Source organism: Marmota flaviventris, chromosome 1 (assembly GCF_047511675.1).
Source record: "Marmota flaviventris isolate mMarFla1 chromosome 1, mMarFla1.hap1, whole genome shotgun sequence".
NCBI lineage: Eukaryota > Metazoa > Chordata > Mammalia > Rodentia > Sciuridae > Marmota > Marmota flaviventris.
Window position 1 is genome coordinate 203,994,267 of NC_092498.1, and position 13,149 is coordinate 204,007,415.

At 37.6% G+C, this 13,149-nt stretch overlaps 1 protein-coding gene across 3 annotated transcripts in view; it reads right to left on the minus strand.

Annotated features, from left to right (window-relative positions):
* Smarcc1 (SWI/SNF related BAF chromatin remodeling complex subunit C1) overlaps window positions 1-13,149 on the minus strand; it is a 142,073-nt gene that overhangs the window by 118,813 nt on the left and 10,111 nt on the right. For all 3 annotated transcript variants that reach the window (XM_027932048.2, XM_027932047.2, XM_027932049.2), the window contains exon 3: window positions 3,656-3,741. In XM_027932048.2, the coding sequence (XP_027787849.1) occupies window positions 3,656-3,741 (86 nt within the window). The remainder of the gene's footprint in view (window positions 1-3,655; window positions 3,742-13,149) is intronic.

Below are 13,149 nucleotides of genomic sequence, written 5' to 3' on the forward strand. Positions count from 1 at the left end.
GATAAAAATGTATGATGGTAACTGATGATTCACTGTATTATTCTTTGTAAATAGGTTTTCCACAATAATTAACTAAAATGGTTTGCTAAATAATGATTTAATAATATAGACTTAAGCTTTCCAGAATCATCGGTATACTATATAAGTAAAAGAAGCATTTAAAATGCATGGGTATTAGGAAAATTTTAAATAAAGAAATCAGATCAAGGGCTGGCTGGGGTTGTAGTTTATTGGTAGAGCACTTGCCTCGCATGCATGAGGCCATGGGTTTGATCCTCAGCACCACATAAAAATAAATAAATATATTGTGTCCATCTACAACTAAAAAAAAAAAAAAAGAAAGAAATCAGATCAATGAAAGATTTTATTTTTAAATTACCAAGAATATTTAAGGCTGGATTTTTAATGTAGCTCAGTGGTAGAGTACTTGCCTTACATATGCAAGGCCCTGGATTCCATCTCCAGCACCTCGCCACCCTAAAAAATAAATCTTAAAAAACAAAAAGAATATTTATTTATTTATGTATTTATGTATTTATTTATTTATTTATAGTTGAGCCACAGCTCCAGCCCCCAAAAAGAATATTTAAGTTGTTTTCCTTTTAGAATATGAAAAGATGGTTGAGCTTGCCCATAGAAATGCAAATGAAGGGCATAATTACAAAATATTTTTAAACTATCTCAGGCAAAGATCAAAACATAAGCAAATATAAAATACCAACAAATACACTGGTGGCTAGTAAAAGGGGATAGGGCACACCAACAATACACTTTTAGACCTATAAATTAGTACTATTAGAACATGATTTGGTGACGATTGTGTCCCCAAAGCTCATGTATGAGAAACAATCCTAGTGCAACACTAATGGGAGGTGGGACCTGATGAGAAGTAATTAAAGTCCTTATCTCAGGAGAGGGTTAGTTGTCTTGAATAGACTTGGGAAAGGGATACAGAAGTAAACTTATATAAGGCAAACAAAAATGCCCTTGAGCTGTGGAGCAAGTTAACAATATAGGAGAACAGTTGCGTGGGGGAAGTGACCAAAATCAGTAAGAAGCTTTGAATGAAGATGGCAAGCTAAAAAAAATGCTAGAGACCATCCCCAGAGGATGGTCAAGTATGTCACACTCCAAAAGGGCAATTAACTGCACAGAGATAATTAGAGCCTGGAAATGGTATCTGTATAAGCAAAGAAAGGGGTCTACTATAAGTTGAAAAAATTATATTCAGTTACATGTGTGAATACTGGAATAAGAAAACAGGTTTGGATCTTTATTACAGTTTTAAAAATTTTTAAAAGCTAGATGATCACAGGAGGCAGGTTTTTTAAAATATATTTTTAGTTGTAGATGGACAGGATACCTTCATTTTATTTATTTTTATGTGGTGCTGAGGATTAAACCCAGTGCCTCACACATGCTAGGCAAGCACTCTACCACTGAGCCACAACCACAGCCCACAGGACGCAGTTTTTTAAATATGATAGTACAATAGATAAGTCTTCTCAACTTAAAAGACAGACACCAAAGCAGGGATTGATAGTGCATACCTGTAATCCCAGTTACTCAGGGGGCTGGTGCAGAAAGATTTCAAGGTGGAGGTCAGAAAGAGCAAGACCTTGTATCAAAATGAAATTTTTAAAAAGAGCTGGAGATGTAACTTAGCGTTAGAGTGCTTACTTAGCCCCGTGTTCAATCCCCAGTATTGCCAAAAAAGGGGGGAGGGTATATTTAGGTACTTCAAAACTTAAATCAATCTGCAGTCTCTTTACAAATGTGCCAGTAATTACCAGGTAGTCCAACTGATGATCATATACATAAACTTCAGTTAGGCAAACAAAAATGCCCTTGAGCTATGGAATAACAATAGCTATAGATATCAGTACAGGAGAACAGTTGTGTGGGGGAAGTGTCCAAAGTCAGTAAGAAGCTTTGTATGAAGAAGGCAGCTAAAAAACCCTGGCATATATAGCTAAAACCAAGGCCACCAGAAGTCATTAAAACTGGGCTGGGGATATAGCTTAGTGGCAGCTATGCTAACTACTAGCTCTGAATATAATGTACCTTAGAAGTTCATAACACACACTAAAACATTCACAGTGAGTGTACCTTCTAATTTGCTAATAATGTACACCTATTTGTTATCTATATTCAATTATGTATAAGAAGTAACTTAGAGGGACTGGGATTGTGGCTCTGATAGACCCAACCTGATCTTTTCTTAAAATTGGGCATCTCGCCACAAAGCCATGAAAAGATCATTTCGGCTTTACTATAAATTACTGCAAATTCTGAACCTGCTTGGAATGCCTGCCCGTGCCTTGAACTCACCCATGCCTGGCTCTCTGACCAGATAGCAGCCCTCTCTGAAACTTTAGTGACACCTCATAAATATTGGCCTTCCCTGGCCAGACAACGACCCTCTCTGAGGCTCTAATGGTCCTCATAAATTCTGATGTTGGGGCCAGCAAAAAATGTAAACTACCATTAGTGTGATGCTTGTCACAGTTCTGTAACCCCCCTTTGTGTAACTTTCTGGGCTATAAAGCTGGGCTGCAGGAAAGCTGGGGGGCTGTCTTGTTCCCGCCATTTTGGGAGGGAAAGGCAGCCCGGCCGGTCGAAATAAGTTTGCTTTAATTTGATTTTAATTGGAGTCAGTGGTCTCTTCTTGCGTCCTGGTCTAACAGCTCAGAGGTAGAGTGCTCCCTACTACTTGCGGGGCCCTGGGTTCCATCCTCAGTACCACATAAAACTAAATGAATGGAATAAAGGTATTGTGTCCAACTACAATTAAAAAAATAAATATTAAAAAAAAAAGAAACAACTTATAAAGACCTTACATGATCATGGATAGGCAGAATTAATATTATTAAAATAGCTATTCTGCTGGGTGCTGTGGTGCATGACTGTAATCCCAGTGGCTTTGGAGGCTGAGATAGGAGTATTGTGAGTTCAAAGCCAGCCTGAGCAATAGGGAGGTGCTAAGCAACTCAGTGAGACCCTGTCTCCAAATAAAATCCAAACAGGGCTGGGGATGTGGCTTAGTGGTTGAGTACCCCTGAGTCCAATCCCCTGTACCAAAAAAAAAAAAAAAAAAAAAAAAAAGCCATACTACAGAAAGCAATAAACAGATTCAATGCAATTCCCATCAAAATACCAAGGAAAAGATGAGGGTCTCATGAATATCAAAGGGAAATCAGTAGAGTTGAGGAAAAGGAGGGAAGGAAGAGAAGGAAAGCAAAAATACTGGGGAATGATACTGGCCAAATTATATTGTTATATTATGTGCACTTATGAATATGTAACAACAAATCCCAACATCATGTCTAAGTATATTGAAAAAATGGGGGGGGGGGGGGGAGTAACTTAGGCCTGGGTATATAGCCTGGTGGTAGACTGCCTAGCAAGCATAAAACCCTGAGTTGATCCCTAACCACACAGAAAAAAAAATTTTTTTTTTTTTGCCTAATAAATGCAATAGTTGTTTGGTATTTTTCTAGGATTCAGGAAAAAAAATAAGGCTCTTGATAAGACATAACTTGCTTTTACACTTAATCATAATGTTTATAGAATTCTCTAGCACCAATCAAAAGAACAGAATGAAACATTAATTTAAATATCACATCAAGCCATACAAATAAATACAAAAACTTACCATCCCTGTTCGTTTTTATACTTGTAAGCAGCCCCGAGAATATGACACAAGGTGCCTCCAGCTTTGAAATCCATGAAACATTTTGCCTAAAAATGATACAAATTATATTACAAATAAGATTCTGACAAAATTACTCATGTCTGGATTCTAAGTTTTAGAAACTCAAAGATATAAATGACTGTCAGTTTAATAAACCTCCTTAAATGCTTTCTTGGACAAACTGATTTATAACATTTTTCTGAAAGTAAACTTAAAAAGATTATATATTAACATTTCTCTTTGAATAGAGCTGTGAAAGCAAGAGTTAAAATACACACACACACACACACACACACGCATTAGCATGCATGAGGCCCTGTGTTTGATCACCAGTAAAGCCCCCTCCCCCCAAAAAAGACATAAAGTGTTTCAAAAGGAAATATGATTGTACTAAAGGAAAAAAATAATTAACTAGATACTGCAGTGTTAAATTTTGAATTTATATTTTTTTAAATTTATAAAATTCCAGTTATACAAAACTCAACAGTAATTTTCCTGTATAAGAAATATTAGTATATCAATAAATTTTTCTTCATTTAGATTTTAGTTTGTTTAGTTTGTTTGGCCCTGTGCATGCTAACCAAGTATTCTACCACTGAGCTCTCTCCCTAGTCCTCAATTATAATATTTTATCAACCACTAAAACACAGCAGAGGGCTGAGGATGCAGCTCAGTGGTAAAAGTAAACCTAGGTTGTTTGAATAATACATACAAGGAAGGCCCTGAGTTCCATCAAAAGGAGGGAAGAGGAGAGAACAGGGGGAAGAAAGGGAGAAAAAAAAAAAAGAAAAGCAAAACAGTGTAACTTTCATTAAACTATATTTAAGTTTATAGTCAAAACCAGTAAAACTATTTTAAAGGGGCTGGGGAAGTAACAGAGTGCTAGAGCAATTGTATAGTATGTGTGAGGCCTTGGGTTCAATTCCCAGAGCCACAACAACAAAGAGAGAAAAGAGAAATTGAGATTTGCATATTATGGAACATAAAAATATAGCTCAAATCAAATGTTGAGTTCTATATAAGTAAAAACTGAATATAAACTGAGCATCAAATAGGCTAAATAAGATGAAAGTTTGGACTGGGGATGTGGCTCAAGCGGTAGCACGCTCGCCTGGCATGCGTGCAGCCTGGGTCCGATCCTCAGCACCACATACAAAAAAAAAAAAAAAGATGTTGTGTCCGCCAAAAACTAAGAAATAGATATTAAAATTCTTAAAAAAAAATGAAATGTTAATGTAAGTTCATCATGTTTTTTTTTTCTTTGAAAACTATCACAAAAAAAATTTTTTCAGAAGAACATTAAGAAGAGAGACAACAAGCAGGGTCAGAAGAAGGAAGGAGGGCTAGGGTTGTAGCCCAGTGGTAGAGCACTTGCCTAACATGTATGAGGCACTGGGTTCAATCCTCAGCACCACATAAAAATAAATAAATTAAAAGCCCAACAACAACTAAAAAAAAAAAGAAAGAAAGAAAGAAAAAGAGAGGAGGAAGGAATGCCAGTTACTGTTTAATGAGTACAGAATTTCAGTTTGGGCAAACAAAGTTTAAGCCCAGTCTCTGCATCTTAGTGAGACCCTGTCTCAAAATAAAAGATTAAAATATAAAAAAGGGGCTGGGATGGAGATGTAGCTCAGTGGTAAAAGTAAACCTGGGTTGTTAGATCTGTAGTACCACACACAGAAAGTTCTAGAGCTGGACAGTGGTGATAGTGATTGTATAATGATATAAATGTACTTAATACCAATGAATTACTAAGAGAAGAATTAGGGGTGTGGCTCAGTGGTAGAGTTCTTGCCTAGCATACTCAAGGTGTGAGTTCAATCCCCACCACTGTAAAAAATATAAATGAATATTAAAATGGTAGATTTTATGTTGTATTTTGCTACAATGAAAAATAAATAAATTTTTTTTTTTTTTTTGGTACTGAGGATTGAACCCACGGTCACTCTACTGCTGAGCTACATCCTAACCCCTTTTATATTTTAAGACGGTTTCTGATTAGTTTCTTAGGGCCTAGCTAAACTGCTGAAGCTGGCCTTAAACTTGTGCTACTCCTGCCTCAGGCTCCCAAATCGCTGGGATTACAGGAGTGCACCAAATGCCCAGCAATGATACTTTTTAAAATAAAAAATGTAAACAATTATGAAGATGAACTCCTCCAAATAAGATGATAAATAAACTCTCCAAGTTTGCCTGGATAGCCTGTCATTTTTAGATACATGGGTTTTTGAGTTCCTACTTTTTGCCCAACACTATACCTAGTACATCCCAAGAGCTGCATTACAGATTCCTAATCAAATATTTGAGTGCAATTCTTATCCTCTGACAACTTGTTATTTAGCTGGGAAAATACACAAGTATTTAAGAGGGAAACTCATGAATATGTCAAAGGTACTTGTTTCACTAATAAAGTACAAAAAAAAATTACAGCAATAGTCTACTAGAAGAGAATGAGACTCATTTCAACAAGTCTTCTCTGAATACCTAGATGGGCTTAAATATTCTCTTTAAACCATACATGCATATCACTATTGTATCACTGAAACAACTGATTCATCTGAATTATGAGCAAGAATAAAACGTTACCTTTTTTTTTTTAATGAGGGAATGAATGAATTCCAAAGAGATTTTAAAATTAAATGAATAAAATCCAAAGGGAATTTAACAGTGAGTTACATTGAGACATGTCTCCCTAAATTACTTGAGCCCTCCCTACATTGCAGAGGCTGGCTCAAACTTGTGATCCTCCTGCTTCAACCTCCTAAATTTACTGGGATTACAGACATGGCCCAGCTATATCTGTTCTTAAGTGGCTTCAATATAATTGAATTTTTGAGAAAATTCTTATAGTACCTACATCTTCAGGCACTCTGCTAAATATTACAGATTTGAATAAGACACTGTTGGAGGCAATTTAGGGAGCAATTTAGGGAGACCCTGTCTAAAAAACAAATACAGAACAACCAGAGAAATGAAAAGTTGTGCTCCATTTGCGTACAAGGAATCGAAATGCATTCTACTATCATGTATAACTAAGTAGATCAAATAAAAAATAAATAAATAAACAAAATAAAATTAAAAACAAATAAAGCCAGGCACGGCTGTAATCCCAGTGGATCGAGAGGCTCAAGAGTTCAAAGACAGCCTCAGCAACTGCAGGGCTCTAAGCAACTAAAACCCCTTCTCTAAATAAAATACAAAGTAGGGCTGGGAATGTGGCTCAGTGGTTGAGTGCCCCTGAGTTCAACCCCTGGTACCTCCCAAAAAATTAAAAAATAAATACAGGGCTGGGGTTATAGCTCAGTGGTAGAGTGCTTGCCTAGCATGTGAGGTGCTGGGTTTGATTCAACACCACATATAAAAATAAAAGTCTACTGACAATTTAAAAAAGTTTTTAACATAAATAAATAAATACATAAAAAATTCACAAATTATTTTTTTCCACTTTGAATTCTTTTATTAACTTTTTACTTATGACAGTGGAATGCATTACAATTCATATTACATATATAGAGCACAAATTTTTCATATCTCTGGTTGTATACAAAGTATATTCACATCAATTCATGTCTTCATATGTGTACTTTGGATAATTATGTCCATCACACTCCACCACAACTTCTAATCCCATGCCCCCTCCCTTCCCCTCCCTACCCTTCTTCCCTATCTAAAGTTCATCTACTCTTCCCATGTTCCCTCTCCCTACCCCACTATGAATCAGCCTCGTTAAATCAGAAAAAATATTCAGCATTAGGTTTTTGGGGATTGGCTACCTGCAAATGCCATGTTTTTATTCTCTTTTATTGCTGAGTAATATTCCATTGTGTATATATGCATTTTTTTTAAATTTTTTAATTTTTTTTTTTTTTTAGTTTTTGGAGGACACAACATCTTTGTATGTGGTGCTGAGGATCGAACCTGGGCCGCATGCAGGCCAGGCGAGCGCACTACTGCTTGAGCCACATCCCCAGCCCCCAACTTTTTTTTTTAATCCATTCATCTACTGAAAGGCATCTAGGTTGGTTCCACAGTTTAGCTATTGTGAATTGTGCTGCCATAAACATGGATGTGGCTATGTCCCTGTAGTATGCCATTTTTAAGTCCTTTGGGTATAGACTGAGGAGAGGCATAGCCGGGTCAAATGGTGGTTCCACTCCCAATTTTCCAACAAATCTCCATACTGCTTTCCATATTGGCCGAACCAATTTGCAGTCCCACCAACAGTGTATGAGTGTACCTTTTTCCCCACATCCTCACCAACACTTATTGTTATTTGTATTCATAATAGCTGCTATTCTGACTGTAGTGAGATAAAATCTTAGAATAGTTACATCTTGGGAGCAAATTTTTACCCTTTTACCCTTCACACATCAGATAGACTACTAATCTCTAGGGCATATAAGGAACTCAAAAAGCTAAACACCAAAAAAACAAATAACCCAATCGATAAAGGGCCAAGGACCTGAACAGACACTTCTCAGAAGATGATACACAATCAATCAACAAATATATGAAAAAATTTTCATCAGGGGCTGGGGATGTGGCTCAAGTGGTAGCATGCTCACCTGGCGTGCGCGGGGTGCTGAGTTCAATCCTCAGCACCACATAAAAATAAAAATAAAGATGTTGTGTGCTAAGAGCCACAGCCAAGTAATATGATGCATGGCATTTTAAAAAAAAGAAAAAATGTTCATCATCGCTAGCAATAAGAGAAATGCACATCAAAAATTGAAAAATTAGGGGCTGGGGATGTGGCTCAAGTGGTGGTGCACTCGCCTGGCATGCGTGGGGCCCAGGTTCGATCCTCAGCACCACAAACAAACGAAGATGTTGTGTCCGCCGAAAATTAGAAAATAAATATTGAAAAATTCTCTCTCTCTCACTCTCTCTCTCTTTAAAAAAAAAAAAATTGAAAAATTATTAAAAAGGACTGGGGATATTAGTTTAGTGATAAAATGCCTCTGAATTCAATCCCCAGTACCAAAACAAAACAAAACCTAAGATCCATGCTACTGAGAAATATACATTGAACGGAATAGAACAAGACACCTATATACAATTTATAGTCAATTCCTCAACAGATACTAAATCTGAAAAATTATATCATTTCCATTTATATGCTTAAGACTGACAAAAATTCTACAAATGACAGAAGTGTTTCTGATTCCAGCCATATGACAGATTAAATAACAATAAAACCTCACCACTACAAACAACTAGAAATGTTGGATATATGGCAACTGACTTTCCATCAACTTTCTTTGAGGGCTGAGAAATACTGGAGATCAAGTCCAGGGCCTTACACATGTTAAGCAAGCATGTTACCACTGAATCACATCTCTAGTCCAGACATTTTAAATGAGCAGCTAAAAAACCTAGAAATAAAGCAAACCTGTAGGGGCAAAAATCAAAGAGGAGGGAAAAAAACAAAACAATTCAAAGTCAAAATAGTGATCTTATGTGGTAAAAAATATGATCCTGTTCCATTTTACTTTTTAAAATTTCAAGTTGGGATGATGCCCAAGGAACGACATGCCTAAGAGTGAAGGTCCTCTGAAGTACCTTAAGGAACTAACTACCTAGCCCAGTACAGTGGACACACACCATGTGCTGAATATTGGGGAGGGTAAAGCAGGAGACTAACTGCTTGAGCCCAGGCAAAAATTGAGGCCAGCCTGGGCAACACAGACCTCATTTCATCTGCCACGTGACCAGCGCAAGCTTCATAAAAGAAGGTTTGATGCCTAAGAAATTGCTAGTGAGTTTTAATTAAAGAGACAGACTCTCATTACCTTTATTCCCAGCTCCGAGACAGCTTCTCCTAGCTCCTGCCTCCAGCCTCCTAATGAGGTGGCAAGGTTTAGAGAAGAGGCTAGCGAGAGAGGGAGCACACTCCAGGGAGTGAGCTTTTATTGGGGAACAAAAAATTCAAGGGAAAATCCCATCCAATGAAGGTTAAGGGAGGCAGCATCCCAAGGTCAGGGCCAGCGATTGGGTCTTCAGGTCAGTGGCCAGGCGCCGCCTGGGAAAAGATGGGGAAGGCTCTGACACCGCTGTGTCTAAGCACCTCTCACCCAGCCAGGGAGGTAACTCAAATCACGTGCGAGAATGGCCTCCCATAATTTCAAAGAAAATAAACAAATAAAAATAACTGAAGTAAAGTAAGAACTAGCTCTCAACCAAGATTACCAAATTTCAAAGAACCAGAAACAAAATATTAAGTGATTATAAAGAGATAAAACATATAATAAGATTAGAACCACCAGGCATGATGGTGCATGCCTGTAATCCCAGCAGCTTGGGAGGTTAAGGCATGAGGAATTCAAATTCAAGGCCAGCCTCAGTAATTTATTGAGGTCCTAAGCAACTTACTGAAACCCTGTCTCAAAATAAAAAATAAAAAGGGCTGAGATGTGGCATTGTAGTTAAGCACCCCTGGGTTCAATCCCTGGCACCAAAAAAAAAGGTTGGATACAAAATACAAAACATTCAGGAAATAGGAAAAAAGTGCTTATTAAAATTAGTAATGTAGGGGCTGGGGATGTGGCTCAAGCGGTAGCGCGTGTCAGGCATGCGCGGGGCGCTGGGTTCGATCCTCAGCACCACATAAAAAAAAATAAAATAGAGATGTTGTGTCCACCGAAAAGTAAAAAATAAATATTAAAAAAATTTTCTCTCTCTCTCTCTCTAAAAAAAATAAAATCAGTAATGTATAAGGCAGGCACAATAGTGCACGCCTGTAATCCCAGCAACCAGGGAGGCTAAGGCTGGAGGATATTAAGTTCAAGGCCAGTCTCAGCAACTTATCAAGACCTCTGGAACTTAGTGAAAACATGTCTCAAACTAAAAAAATAAACAAGGGCTGGGTACATAGCTTAGCTGGTAGAGTGCTCACCTCGCATGCACAAGGACCTGGGTTCAATCCCCAGCACCACAAAAATAAATACATAAATAAATAAATAGGTAAATAATGAGAGGACTGGGAATGTAGCTCAGTGGTAAAGTGCCCCTGGGTTCAATCCTCAATACTGCCCCCCAAAAATAAAAATCAGTAATATATAAAAATGATCAAAGATAATACAAAATAGAAACATTTGAGATATATGTAATTCCTACACAAATAAAATTAAAATCAAATAAAAACAAATATCATTCAGGCTATTGGACATATGAGCACAGAAAGAAGAATAAAACTTAAAATTTGTGGCAAGGACATAAATTATTATGTTCAAGGAACACATCAGTACTAAGAAATGTTACTTATAGTATGTAAAATAACCTACACCTAGACACAGTTAAATGCAAATTATATAGCAGCAAAATCAAAAAGACCTTAAAAGTAAACAATGACCAAAAGAACATAAAAAATTAGCTTAATTTAAACATTACACAATGTACCTATGTATGAAAACGCCACACACAACTCCACTAATATGTATAATTTTTATGTTTCCTCTTATGAATTAAAAACTAAATTCAGGGCTGGGGTTGTGGCTCAGTGGTAAGAGTGCTTGCCTAGCACCTGTGAGGCACTGGGTTCAATCTTCAGCACCTCATAAATATAAGTAAATAAAGATATAGTGTCCATATACAACTAAAAAAAAAGATTGTTAATTCAAAGAAAATTACAATGTTAATCAATATAATCAATCTTACATTACAAAAAATAGTACTAAAACTTGTATTAACAATAAATTAGCTTTGTGTATGTGTATGTTTCAAGAGTCAAGGTGTTGGGGCTGGGGATGTGGCTCAAGCGGTAGCGCGCTCGCCTGGCATGCATGCGGCCCAGGTTCGATCCTCAGCACCACATACAAAGAAAGATGTTGTGTCTGCCGAAAACTAAAAAATAAATATTAAAAATTCTCATTCTCTCTCTCTCTCTTTAAAAAAAAAAAAAAAAAGAGTCAAGGTGTTGCTATGTTGCCTTGGCTGGCCCCAAATTCCTGGGCTCAAAGGATTTTCCTGATTCAGCCTAGGTAATGGGAACTACAGGTATATACCAGCGTAGTAGCTTACAATTTTTTTTCTTTTTTTGATACCAGGAATTGAAAGGGGCACTCAACCACTAAGCCACTTCCCCAGCCCTATTTTCTATTTTATTTAGAGACAGGGTCTCACTGAGTTGCTTAGTGTCTTGCTTTTGCTGAGGCTGGCTTTGAACCCGCAATCCTCCTGTCTCAGCCTCTCAGCGGCTGGAATTATAGGCATGCAACACCGTACCCAGGAAAACCACCCCCCTTTAAAAAATATTTTTAGTTGTAGATGGACACAATAACTTTATTTTATTCATTTATTTTTTTATGTGGTGCTGAGGATCAAACTCAGTGCCTCACACGCACTAGGCAAGCACTCTACCACTGAGTCACAATCCCAGCAACCAGTCCCTTTTATATTTTATTTTGAGACAGGTTTCACTAATTGCTTAGGGCCCTGCTAAATTGTTGAGACTGGCCTCAAACTTGCAATCTTCCTGGTTCAGCCTCCCAAGGTGCTTCATTCAGGAAGATTTTAAGCACTATTTTGAGAGGAAAAGAAGTACATCCGGTCCCACTGGCACTAAGCCATGAATTATTTTTAATTATGGCTTATGCCTAAAAATATTTTTTCTAGTCTCTAAAGTCTGGAAATAAATGGTTTGTTTCCCAGGAGTTAAATATCCTATGGATATTTAATCACTAGCCAGGCTAGTTGTTCATACCTGTAATCTCAACAACTGGGGAAGCCGAGGTGTAGCTCAGAGGTAGAGAGCGTCTCTAGCATGTGTGAAGCCCTGGGTTTGATCCCCAGCACCACAAAAAGAAAAAACAATATATATAATATATCAAAGATAATATAAAAAACAGGGAAATAAATAGTAATGCCAGATTTTTCTCTCTACAAAAGCAACAAAACTCACAAATCTTAAAAGGAAATAAAGTATAATCCACTACTTCTCACCAGCTCAAACTATCAAAGTATCAGTTGTGCAAGGCCTGTTGGTGCATGACTATGATCTGAGAAAACTGGGAGGCTAGGGCAGAGAATTTCAAGTTTGAGGCCAGCATGGGCAACTCTGTAAGACCCTGTCTCAAAATAAAGTTTAGAAAAGGGCTCAATAGTCGAGTGCGGTGGCACAAGCCTATAATCCTAGCAGCTCGGGAGGTTGAGGCAGGAGGATCAAGAGTTCAAAGCCGGCCTCAGCAAAATGTGGCCCTAGGCAACTCAGTGAGACCCTGTCTCTAAATAAAATATAGGGCAGGGATGTGGCTTAGTGGTTAAGTGTCCCTGAGTCCAATCCCTGGTACCCCCCGCAAAAAAGTGGGGGGCTCAATCATAAGAGTATGGGCTGAGCTGTGGCTCAATGGTTGAGCACTTGACTGGTATGTGTGAGGCACTGGGTTTGAATCTCAGCACCACATATACATAAATATAGGTTCATAGACAGCTAAAAAAATTATGTATATGTTAAAAAA